Source organism: Nerophis lumbriciformis, linkage group LG36 (assembly GCF_033978685.3).
Source record: "Nerophis lumbriciformis linkage group LG36, RoL_Nlum_v2.1, whole genome shotgun sequence".
Taxonomy (NCBI): domain Eukaryota; kingdom Metazoa; phylum Chordata; class Actinopteri; order Syngnathiformes; family Syngnathidae; genus Nerophis; species Nerophis lumbriciformis.
This window is the reverse complement of record NC_084583.2, coordinates 6,031,480-6,045,000: the sequence shown is the minus strand read 5'-3', so window position 1 is coordinate 6,045,000 and position 13,521 is coordinate 6,031,480. Positions and strand designations below refer to the sequence as shown.

The window sequence follows — 13,521 nt, the reverse complement described above, 5'->3', positions numbered from 1 at the left end:
GGTCACAGCAGAAGTTAAAGTGTCTTTAGTGATCAAAGGTGAAAAGTGTCTACAGTGATGGTTCACAGTTCGGGGGTGTGATGGCCTGTGGGTAGAAACTGTTTGTCAGTCTCGTAGTCCTGGATTTCAGGCTCCTGTATCGTCTGCCTGATGGTAGGAGGCTGAAGAGACTGTGCTGGGGGTGTGTACTGTCCTTTATGATGTTGTGTGCTCTCCTGGTGGCCCTGGTAGAGTACATTTCCTGTAGTGAGGGGAAGGCTACTCCTGATATGTACTGAGCAGTTTTAATCACTCGCTGGAGTGCCTTCCTGTCCTTAGCAGTGCAGTTTCCATACCAGACCGTGATTGAGCTGGTAAGGACACTTTCAACCGTACTTCTATAGAAGTCCATTTTAAAGCAATGCCAGCCAAAGTGTCAATAAAACTAAGTATCAATGGAAAAAGGTCACAATAGAAGCAACAGGATAAATGAAATCAAAAAAAAAAAAAAAAGAGAAGCACTGATATAGACAAAGTTCAGCTAGCGAATTTAGATAAAATGCTAAAGCTATTTTTTTCACAAAACTGTTGTTAGCTAGCTGGCTAACAAGCTAACTATCTTGCAGAGTATATTCATATCCTCTAGATTTCCACGAATCCTCCGTTTTAAATGCTCCTGCTTTGCAAATTGAGCAAGTTATTTATGTCGTTGACGTGTTTAGAGTTTGTGTTTCCATACGTTTGATGTTTTCCCCAGTGGCATTGTTGCCAGTGGCCACAAACTTTTTTTTTGTTGCTTTTCAGACGTTGATTTATTTTTTCGGTGACAAATTTAATTGATGATTTTTTGTCGACAACCCCTAACAAACACATCTTCAAAGTCAGCCAATTTAGTCGTCCATTGTATTAATTGCCATTATAGAATATCATATTAAATAAATATTGGAATTATATAAAACAACAGAAAAACCCTGACCTGTCAGGTAATCTAGGCCTTCCAGAATCTTCTTCTCTCTGGAGAAGTCCAGGGCAAAGTTGTCAAAAGCTTCATTCAGGTTGACGTCTGGAATGAGTACCTGGGAGGAGGCTGTTGCCATGGCAACCCTGAAGGGTGTTCAAAAGGAGGATTTGAAAGATTGAATTGAGAAACACTGAGGCCGTCAACCCAAAATTCCTGGAGATTGACTGCATAACAAGCCGACACGACTGTGTCCATCACTTTACCTCTCTGCTACGTTTCGGGCAGTCTGAAGGAAGCGGGCGTGGTCGTTTTCCTTTAGGCTCTGCTCGGCCTGTGTGATGAGGGCACTGGAGCGCTCCAGACACTGGCGGCAGTTTGCAATCTGCTGGGCCAGCTTACGCAGCTTCATTACCTGGAACACACAACATGTTGTGGAATACAATCTTCTGTTCTAGATGCACACTGTGATCCAAAGCCAGCAGATATTACTGTCAATTCCGGACTATAAGCCGCTACTTTTTTCCTACACTTTAAACCTTGCAGCTTTTAAGACTTTGCAGCTAATCTATTCACTTTTCTTCGCAGATAGCCATAATAAAATTAGTTAAAAAAAACAAGCCAATACACTGAAAATGTGTTTTATTGTTTGTGCTATGGCACCACTTTTTGAACGAGATTGTTCAGTGCATGTGTCCTTCCAATTAGTACTTTCAATCGGAAGTAAAGTGTTGTTCGGTCTTTTAGCCGTCCATAGCGTTCTACTCGTATAGATTCCACATTTATAACTCTTAGCAACGTTTGTAAGTTTTACAATCTAAAGCTGTTTATACTTACTAAAGCGTCCCAAGTGTGATGTCTGTAGGAGTGTTTACACATTGTTGTATGTGCTAGCTAATGTAATGACGCTAGCGTCGCTAGCGTTAGCTAATATGCTCACACGTTTATGAGTGTGTGATAGTATTATTAACTTACAACGGCAATATTTTTGTGTTTTTTCAGTTTCAGAAATTCTTCAGTAAATTCACCAAGACGTCAACCGTGGAGTTATTGAATCTGTTTAGCTGATTGGAGAGCTAGCTTTCGTAGCTAGTGGGTCCATGGCGGTGACTTCTGTTTTGTTTGATCAGCCGTTTTACTTCCGTGTTACATACACCATTTGGAAACAATCAAAGTGTGTCAGTAAAGATTTACAGAATCTTTATGTGTAAATACCTCATTTCACAACGTATATATATCTGTGGCTAATATATGGAAAAAAAAATCTTTCCCCCTAAAATTTTGTGGTTGTGGCTTATATAATGATATGCTCTATAGCCCGGAAAATACGGTGCACACACTCACGCAACTCCTTTGTGGCTAATAATAACATTTAATAAGCTCACAGTTACTACTAGGGATGATGTTTGATAAGAAATTGTCGAGTTCGAGTCTATTATCGAATCCTCTTATCGAACCGATTCCTTATCGATTCTCTTATTGAGTCCAGATAGGTTGTTGTATATGGAAAAAAACACACAATATTTGGTTTAACAAAAGCTCACTTTTATTATATAAGAAAAAAATAAAATATAATAAATAAATAAATATTGACTGTTACCCCCCTAAAAAATAAAATAAAATAAATACATATTGACTGTTGTTACCCAAAGTATATTAAGTGGGATTTTTCAGAAAAACAAATATATACAGTAACACAAAAACAACCTGTCTCTGTGATCACTATAGGTGTATAAATAATAATATAGTGTTAAATAAAATCAGTCCCTTGGGCACAAAACTTAAAATAATACAGCTCTCCAAAAAGTGCACTTCTGCTGCTATTTGACATAACTGTTTGTTATGATGCTTTGACATTTTTGCACTTTATTTCTTTATTGAAAGAAAATTCTATGAAGAGAAAAGGTGTTTGCAAATGTGGTTACAATGCTATAATATGAAAAGTTAAAGCTAAAAAAAGAAATACACTTTATTGAGTTAACATTATTTCTTTATAGGGGGAAAGATGTGATGTTATGAGCTAGGCTAAGGAATATAACAACTACACTACCCAGCATGCAACGGGAGTGACGAGCATGTGCGGTAGCCCCGAAAAGTGTTGTTGCATGTCGCCACCCGGCAGCTAAGAATGAGGTTATGAGCATGCTGTGAAAGTAAACGTCAAGAACTCAGGCAACACGCTTCGTCTGCATTATTTATAATTAGACAGACAACACATATACAGTGTGATTTTGTTTTGTTTACAAGGAAAGAAAAACAAAAGTTAAAAAAGGGAGATCATGTCATATATGTTGTATATATATGTATGTGCTGCGGTTGCTTTAAGAACGTTGCGACAGCTGCCGTAAAGGAGGTGCGTTGCTAGCCTGGTTGCTATGTTTTCGGTTGGTCGTAAAAGTGTTCGTCATGTGTTTGTACCCTGCTCAAATCTCTCAGTAAAGTTATTCATTGGATTATACCTTTTGTTTTGAACTTTATTACACCTTGGAGCGCTTTTTCCGGTCCATTGTTTTTCCTGCTTTCCCTATCTGCGCCTAATGACTGAGCTACGTGACGTAATTTCTTGTGATGTCTCACGGTGCATTTCTGGTCGGGACGGGATTCGTTCCGAGGGATTCGAATAAAGAACCAACTCTTTTTCTTTAATATAGTGGTCTTGATAACAGGTACCAGTTCTCAAAAAGGGATTTGAGTCCGAGGACTTGGTTCTTTCATTATCGAACAACCGGGAAAACCGGTTTCGAGTATCATCCCTAGTTACTACTTGGGAATACAACTGCACTTCAGCAGCCGACGTACAAAAAGAGGTCCATTTGATTCAAAATCACTTCCAAATTACTGCACTTTGTCTAAAAGTACACACAACATACATCCCTCTGAGGAAATAGCTATAAATATATTTGTATGGGAGCTGGTGGCTTTCACATTTGAAAGAAAAAGCAAATGACAACAAGTGTTGTTCTCAGACATAAACATTGTGCACGAGGACATACAAGACAAGCCTGACCGAGACAGTAGAGCAGAGAGAGGCCCAGTTAATAGGTCAAAGGTGAGGTCAACCACTTGGCTTCTTGTTCTTGTGCTGACCTCCTAAACATGTTGCATAACGTGAAGAGTTCAGTATTTGTCACCATGTTCTGCTGCAAGGAGGGAAGCTGGTGTAGCTTTAGTCTTCTACCATCCATGCCCAAGAGAATTAAGGCAATCCTGGGTAATAATTGTGCTCAATTAAATATTGACACTAAAGGACACAATTTCAGTCACGCTCATCCTAAAAAAAAAACTTGAAACAGAACCCATTAGCAACTTTCGGCCCATGTTCAACATCCCTTTTCTTTCAAAAATACTGGACTCATCTCAACAGGGATGTAGCAGTATCAAATCTCACGGTACGCTATTAACGTGGTATTAAGGCCACAATACAATATTATTCTGGTGTAGGTCCAAAACAATAAGCTTGGTAAAAACGGTGTAGTGTGCCAAATGAAGTGTTAGGAATGTTTAGGATAAACACGCTTACTGTAATTGAACACAAACATAATGTTAAAATGCTCTAATCATTTTTATTGCTACAAACATGTATTTTAAATATAATGTTAAATGTTCTAATCATATTTATTACTACAAACATGTATTTTAAATATAATGTTTACATGTTCCAATCATATTTATTATTACAAATATGTATTTTAAATATAATGTTAAAATGTTTTTAAGAAAATATTCAAAATATAACTTAAGAGTCTTTCAAGCAAGAGTGTAAACATCCAGTGTAAAACAATAATGTGCACTTTGGTATCTTTCAACTTGTTGCTTTCTGAGAAACCGTGTCCTCTACAGTGGACATTTTTAATATCAGTCTGGAAAATGTTGTATCTCAGAAAAGTAAACTAACAATGTAAGTTTAAATAATGTAAATACCTCACAAACTGATGTTTGGCTTCAAATATTTTTTGAATAGATGGATGGATTGAAGCTGTATCAAGTAGCTTTTTAGTTTACTCGTAATGAACATTTTTTGGGGGGTAATTTCTCGCCAAAGAGGTTATATTTTGGCGTGAACTTGATTTTCCGTTTGTTAGCGACATAACTCAAGCAGTTACGGACACATCTAATATCCAAGAAACAATTCCTTTTATCTGCTGCGAGTACGAACACACTTCACTTACGGCGTTCTACGCCCCATCTTGCCCGTCCTGCGCTGCGCAGAGGGTTCTGTGAGATGGAGTTTACTGACAGTCCTAGCTAGGCCAGCCAGAAAAAACTACGCTCACCAAGTTTTTGTTTGATAAGAGTCACGCGTCATGGTATTAATGGGAATACTGTAAATTCGTAAAACTATCCATCCATCCATCCATTTTCTACCGCTTTTTCCCTTTTGGAGTCGCGGGGGGTGCTGGAGCCTATCTCAGCTGCATTCGGGCGGATGGCATTTATAATACCGTGACATCCCTAAAAACCTCCCAGATCTATTTCAATTCGACTACTGTTTTCAGCCCTCATCAAAGTCTGAAACCACCTTCTCCTATCCTCAGACTCGGACCACCTCCTCTCTTCGACATCCTCATCCTTTTGGATCTCACAGCAGATTTTGACAGCATAAATCACTCCCTTCTTCTTTCCTGCTTGGAAACCTTCCCTGAAGATCACTGCACTCTCCTAGATCAAATCGTACCTTACCAACTGACAGCAATCAATCCATAGCTGTCCTCCCTGTCTCAAGGTATATCACACGGTTTGGTCCTTGGACCCCTTCTCTTCAACCTTTGCATATTCCCACTCGGACAAATAATACTATGACACCAAAGCCTAACTACCATTGTTACACGGATCTACACTTCAACCCGGTCCAAACCTCAAAGTTGTTTGTCCAAAACCTCTCACTTATTCTGTCCAAAAGTCCAATAGACAACCTCACCCTGTCCTCCCTCTACGCATGTAAGAAACCTCGGTCTCATCTTGGAAAATAACTACTCGTCACCAAAACAGCCGACCTCCACCTCAGGAATATTGTTTAGATATTTCTCCACTGCTGAAGCTTTTATGAATGCATTGATCATCACCAGCCCAGAACTGGAATATTGCAACTGCATTTTGCAAAAAGATATGTATTTACATATCTTTTTGCAAAATGCAGTTGCAATATTCCAGTTCCGGGCTGGTGATGATCAATGCCCGGAACTGGAATATTGCAACTGCATTTTGCAAAAAGATATGTAAATACATATCTTTTTGCAAAATGCAGTTGCAATATTCCAGTGGCAAAAAGATATGTATTTACATATCTTTTTGCAAAATGCAGTTGCAATATTCCAGTTCCGGGCTGGTGATGATCAATGCTGAACATTTACCTTGTTTGACGCTATACTATCAAAATGATCCCACACTTGGAAATATTCCATTCAGATCGAGTACTTCCTGATAAACACAGTTTGTTGCTTCACAATCAAGCAATACAGCAGCTGAATGGGTTACATGTTTTTTTCTTAAAAAAGGTATAGAGTAGGGCTGCAACTAATGATTGTTTTGATAGTCAATTAGTCAACGACTATCTTATTAGTCGACGAGTCGGATAATAACGCGTACGCATACTTAATGGCTCAAATTTTTCCATTGACTTTTAAAAGCAGCTTAAGTTATTTTAGGTATGTGTTTACGGACAACAAAGATGATTAATTAATTCATACATGTATTGATACTGTAACTGCTGCTCATTCAGCTGTTATAACATTTAAATGATTATTAAAACTTTTCTATTAAAAAAAGGAAAGGCAAATTGCTAAAAAAAACTATTAAGCTTATTTATGTATAATAAAAACCCAGATAAAATAGCAGCAAAGAAAACAAACAACAAAACACAATATCTAACTTCCTCTAAAAGAAAGTAATTTTGTGATGTTTAAAAAGCTGCACACTGGAATATTGATTATTGATTAACTCTTGGCAGTTTTAGCACTCTAATAGACTTAATGTGTAGAATTCTATATTTGATTCATTCTTAAAATGCTGGCTAGATTGTATGTTTAATCTTGTGATACCGCCACATTGATGCCTGTCAGTCTCTCTCTGTGTGTGTGTGTGTGTGTGTGTGTGTGTGTGTGTGTGTGTGTGTGTGTGTGTGTGTGGGTGTGGGTGTGTGTGAATGCGTGCGGTTTGTGTTTGTTATTGCGCCTTTTTTTACTGCAGTGCAAATTGACGCTGCATTAAAAAAACCTCTAATTGATGTAGACAAAGTTTAGCTGGCTGACTTCGGCTAAACTGATAGTTAAAGTTATTTTCCCCACAACTTCGTCTCAGTCTTGTTAGCTAGCTAGCAAGGCACAGGACAAGCTAACAATCTTACCGAGGTTGAGACCGCGTCCTCCCTCCAGATGTCCGACATCATGTCTTCGCATTAAACGCTGGCGTTTCGCGGGTGTACTGCCATAAAAACAAAGCCTCTTTGCAAAATGAGGAAGCTATTAATCTTTTTAAGAAGAATAAGAAGAAATGTTCCCTCACTTTACATGTTCAGAGTTCTGCGACAGCTATGTATTTTAACTGCAGTTGCAGTGTTGTGCCACTACAGAGGCGCTATATCGACAGCAGTGCACCGGAAAGACCTGAAGCAATTACCGAAGAAGAAACAGATCAAATCATGTTTTTTCCTGCTACTTGGTGCATAACGTTGACCGCCGTAACAAGTGGATTTCTGCCATACGGAGCATGATATGGAGGGATCACTCGACCCTACAGAACACTCCAGACTGTGCTGTGAACATTTTGTCTCTGGTAAGTGAACACAGATAGTAGTGTTACCTTCGTTTCCAACCTTTTCTGACTAATTATAATAGATTGATTGATGAAGAATTTATTAGAAGTTTGCATAGGATCAGGTAGAGTTTCATGACAGTACAGATTAACTGGTACAAGGTCAACTAAAAGGCGTTACCCCAAGAAAGCATTACAAGCATGTCGTGTTTATTTAAAAAAAAGTTTCCTCCGTGTAACATTTATGTTTTTAGCGATGCAGATATGTCAGGCAAAATCAGCCACTTTTTAAAAAAGTGATCTCACAAGGAGGAAAGTGAAAAGTCCAGGTGAAACAGAGCAGTGAAATTAACCTAACAGGCAGTTAAAATGTAATAATTCATGGTGGTGACAACAGGTGGAAATGTTTGTCCACAGAGCACTTGAAGGCTGCTTCAAAATCATCTATGAGTGTCTCAAGCAAAAGTGGCCCCATCACACAAGCTTTGAGCCCATCATTCTCTTATGCAAGCGCTTACGCCACATGTGTCAAACTCAAGGTCCGAGGGCCAGATCTGGCCCACGACATCATTTTATTTGGCCCGCAAACACTTGGAAATGATATGTGTCAATAAAGTACTTACGGTAATATTTTCTCACTAAATGTAATGGATTTTTTTCATTTTGACAGAAAAAATATATGTTCTGCTTGAAATCGCATGCCTTTTAAACTTTATTGTGGTTGATTGGCAAGACTAAATTGGCCTTAGTGTGTGAATGTGAGTGTGAATGTTGTCTGTCATGTTCTCCCCGCGAGTGAGTGGGTCCCCTGCAGGTACTCCGGCTTCCTACCACCTCCAAAGACATGCACCTGGGGATAAGTTGATTGGAAACACTAAATTGGCCCTAGTGTGTGAATGTGAGTGTGAATGTTGTCTGTCTATCTGTGTTGGCCCTGCGATGAGGTGGCGACTTGTCCAGGGTGTACCCCGCCTTCCGCCCGAATGCAGCTGAGACAGGCTCCAGGACCCCCCGCGACCCCAAAAGGGACAAGCGGTAGAAAATGGATGGATGGATTATTATACTTTCCAAATATGTTTTGTCTAAATAAAAATACATACTTAAATATCCGCTTGTCTTATGATTTTACAGCAAACTATCCATCAAATTAATAAAAATGACAATACATTTTACGGTGTTCTTTACAGCATATTACTGTAAATTGAAAACAACTACAATTTTTTTGTTAAAATTCTGGCACATGGTCAGGATTGTACCACCTCTGCCTCAATTTGAGCCAGGAACAACACTGATGTTGTTTTTTATGCGAGTGGCGGCGCGGACCCGCTTCCGCCCGGAAAAAGACGAGAGATGACGTCACGACTACTGACAAATACAAACCCCGTTTCCATATGAGTTGGGAAATTGTGTTAGATGTAAATATAAACGGAATACAATGATTTGCTAATCATTTTCAACCCATATTCAGTTGAGTGCACTATAAAGACAACATATTTGATGTTCAAACTCATAAACTTTTTTTTTTTTTGCAAATAATAATTAACTTAGAATTTCATGGCTGCAACACGTGCCAAAGTAGTTGGGAAAGGGCATGTCCACCACTGTGTTACATCACCTTTTCTTTTAACAACACTCAAACGACTGGGAACTGAGGAAACTAATTGTTGAAGCTTTGAAAGTGGAATTCTTTCCCATTCTTGTTTTATGTAGAGCTTCAGTCGTTCAACAGTCCGGGGTCTCCGCTGTCGTATTTTACGCTTCATAATGCGCCACACATTTTTGATGGGAGACAGGTCTGGACTGTAGGCGGGCCAGGAAAGTACCCGCACTCTTTTTTTACGAAGCCACGCTGTTGTAACACGTGCTGAATGTGGCTTGGCATTGTCTTGCTGAAATAAGCAGGGACGTCCATGAAAAAGACGGCGCTTAGATGGCAGCATATGTTGTTTCAAAACCTGTATGTACCTTTCAGCATTAATGGTGCCTTCACAGTTGTGTAAGTTACCCATGCCTTGGGCACTAATCCACCCCCATACCATCACAGATGCTGGCTTTTGAACTTTGCGTCGATAACAGTCTGGATGGTTTGCTTCCCCTTTGGTCCGGATGACACGATGTCGAATATTTCCAAAAACAATTTGAAATGTGGACTCGTCAGACCACAGAACACTTTTTCCGCTTTGCATGAGTCCATCTTAGATGATCTCAGGCCCAGAGAAGCCGGCGGCGTTTCTGGATGTTGTTGATAAATGGCTTTCGCTTTGCATAGTAGAGCTTTAACTTGCACTTACAGATGTAGCGACAAACTGTATTTAGTGACAGTGGTTTTTTGAAGTGTTCCTGAGCCCATGTGGTGATATCCTTTAGAGATTGATGTCGGTTTTTGATACAGTGCCGTCTGAGGGATCGAAGGTCACGGTCATTCAATGTTGGTTTCCGGCCATGCCGCTTACGTAGAGTGATTTCTCCAGATTCTCTGAACCTTTTGATGATATTATGGACCGTAGATGTTGAAATCCCTAAATTTCTTGCAATTGCACTTTGAGAAACGTTGTTCTTAAACTGTTTGACTATTTGCTCACGCAGTTGTGGGCAAAGGGGTGTACCTCGACCCATCCTTTCTTGTGAAAGACTGAGCATTTTTTGGGAAGCTGTTTTTATACCCAATCATGGCACCCACCTGTTCCCAATTAGCCTGCACACCTGTAGGGATGTTCCAAATAAGTGTTTGATGAGCATTCCTCAACTTTATCAGTATTTATTGCCACCTTTCCCAACTTCTTTGTCACGTGTTGCTGGCATCAAATTATAAAGTTAATGATTATATGCAAAAAAAAAGAATGTTTATCAGTTTGAATACCAAATATGTTGTCTTTGTAGCATGTTCAACTGAATATGGGTTGAAAATGATTAGCAAATCATTGTATTCCGTTTATATTTACATCTAACACAATTTCCCAACTCATATGGAAACGGGTTTTGTAATTGTTGGTGACAAATTTTATTGTCAACGTTTTTCAACAACGTTGCAGCTCTAATATAGAGGAACACAGTATCATCAATGCTTCAGTATTGTTTGACCCATCACTATTCACTAGTATCGCCCCTTGAGAAGATGCTTGCTGACAGGGATATTCACTCAGAATGAGTCGTTTACATTTTCAGCAAGCCATTTTTGCTTACAAGGCTTTTAATTATGCAAACAGAAACTTCATGGGGGGAAAATTGGCAATCGGTTAGGAGCTTGTCATCAAACGTTCCCAAAGAATCCAATCGCTACCTAATGTGCAATTAATTACTGTCTCCTACTTAGAAGCCGCTCTGAGCTGGCGACTTAATGAACTTTTTAATTGACAGGTTGGAGGTTCTTCCACTTAGAGCGCCATAATCTGCCGTCACAATAAACGCCATTCAAGCGGCTTGTTGACCACATGCAGACACGCAGCGCTGTTTGATTTTGTAAAGCGTCTTGGATGTAATTATCCCAATTTGTTGACAATAATGAATGATATCTGTGGAAGTGCAAGACTACAATAGGGACCTGGGTCGGTCTTAATAGTGGAGTAACATTAAAAACTGTGTCTTGAATTAAAAAGATTAGACTGCAGCACTTGGCAATTAAAGAATATTTTAATTCATTACAACTCTTAAGTTCCGACACAAAAAGTATCAGTGGATAAATGTAAAAAAAAATCCTATTCATTAAAAGACAAAAAAACCCTCATTTTAATGTTGTACCTTGTTTCATGGCGATGCATTGAAGCTCTTTTATTGGCTAGAAAGTTTTACACTTGGGGACAAAGGCATCAAAACGTAACGTAGCGGCACTGGAACCAGACAAAGTTCTGAGCCATCAGCTCCAAACTTCTGTGCCCCACTTTCCACCAAATATACCCACAACTTTTTTTTCCATGCCTTAGTGAACTTGTTTTCCCTCTACTCCCACCTGTGCGAAGTACGACACAAGCCCACATATTCACAGCTTGAGCACAAAAAAAAAAAAAAAAAAGAAGATTTGATTTTACATTTCAGAATCTAAAATAGATTGACGATGAAAAGACAGAGGTGGATTAAGAACATTCCACAAAGACACCAGGACATGGGAATAGAGATTAAGTCTTCTTCTTGGAGAGCGACAGAGTTCTTAAGAGGAAATGACAAGAGAGAAGGAGAACACCTTGCACTGCTGTGATCTCAGCCTGCATAATCCTGTTATTCTGTTGCAAAGACCAACAATTTCCTGCAGGAGACTGTAACTCCTCACCAAACATCCTTTTTTTAAACCTGACAAAACTTGTGTTTTTGTTCACACGTCCGAAAAACCCCTTTGCGACTCACTGAGCCGAACAATGACTACAACAAACTTCTGTGACCTGAGATACAACACATGGTCATGATCCTTACATGATTGTAGGCGACAGACCCATTCATTTATAAAGCCTGAAACATGGACATCATTTAAGTAGGGGGACATGTCCAGTGCACTTATTCAAAAAGCAGTTTTCAACAATTAATAATGTGACCTTTTTCAATGAAGACAAGTCAAACACAAGTGGCTTCCTAGGCTGAAGCTAGTCCCTTTAGACTTAATAGGCTTTCTGGGAGTGCCTTCTTGCCAATATGATAATGACTTACAGCACCTAGCAGCTGACCAATTAGCATTCAGATGCCAAATAACAGCAAGATGGACTCCACACTGCAATATCAACCATGTACAAATACGGAAAAAAAAATCAGCTCAAAAGGTTTGTGTTGCTGAGTGGATAAGAACGCATATCACAACCTAAATGATTGTGATTACTAGTAGCGCAAAGGCTTGAATATCAGTGTTTTGTTTAAGCGAACTTAGTTTGATTCCCGGCCAGGACATACAAGTTAAACATGAAACTAAATCATAACACAATATTTAAAAACTATTTTTTATTTTGTATATATATATATATATATATATATATATAAAGTTCCATCCATCCATCCATTTTCTTCCGCTTATCCGAGGTCGGGTCGTGGGGGCAGCAGCCTAAGCAGAGAAGCCCAGACTTCCCAGGACAGCCGGGAGACATAGTCTTCCCAACGTATCCTGGGTCTTCCCCTTGGCCTCCTGCCGGTCGGACGTGCCCCAAACAACTCCCTCGGGAGGCGTTCGGGTGGCACCCTGAGCAGATGCCCGAACCACCTCATCTGGGTCCTCTCGATGTGGAGGAGCAGCGGCTTTACTTTGAGTTCCTCCCGGATGACAGAGCTTCTCACCCTATCTCTAAGGGAGTGACCCGCCACCCGGCGGAGGAAACTAATTTCGCCCGCTTGTACCCGTGATCTTTTCCTTTCGGTCATAACCCAAAGCTCATGACCATAGGTGAGGATGGGAACGTAGATCGACCGGTAAATTGAGAGCTTTGCCTTCCGGCTCAGCTCCTTCTTCACCACAACGGATCGATACAGCGTCCGCATTACTGAAGACGCCGCACCGATCCACCTGTTGATCTTATGATCCACTCTTCCCACACTCGTGAGCAAGACTCCTAGGTATTTGAACTCCTCCACTTGGGGCAAGATCTCCTCCCCAACTTGGAGATGGCACTCCACCCTTTACCGGGCGAGAACCATGGACTCGGACTTGGAGGTGCTGATTCTCATCCCAGTCGCTTCACACTCGACTGCGAACCGATCCAGTGAGAACTGAAGATCCTGGCCAGTTGAAGCCATCAGGACCACATCATCTGCAAAAAGCAGAGACTTAATCCTGCAGCCATCAAACCGGATCCCCTCAACGCCCTGACTGTGCCTAGAAATTCTGTCCAGATAAGTTATGAACAGAATCGGTGACAAAGGGC

The 13,521-nt window shown here is 40.1% G+C and overlaps 1 protein-coding gene across 7 annotated transcripts in view; it reads right to left on the bottom strand.

The window, feature by feature from the left end:
* The window catches only part of mid2 (midline 2), a 367,099-nt gene that overhangs the window by 51,834 nt on the left and 301,744 nt on the right, over nucleotides 1-13,521 (bottom strand). For all 7 annotated transcript variants that reach the window (XM_061930298.2, XM_061930300.1, XM_061930297.1 and 4 more), the window contains 2 exons: nucleotides 1,204-1,352; nucleotides 956-1,083 (listed from right to left, as the gene is read on the bottom strand). In XM_061930298.2, the coding sequence (XP_061786282.1) occupies nucleotides 956-1,083; nucleotides 1,204-1,352 (277 nt within the window). The remainder of the gene's footprint in view (nucleotides 1-955; nucleotides 1,084-1,203; nucleotides 1,353-13,521) is intronic.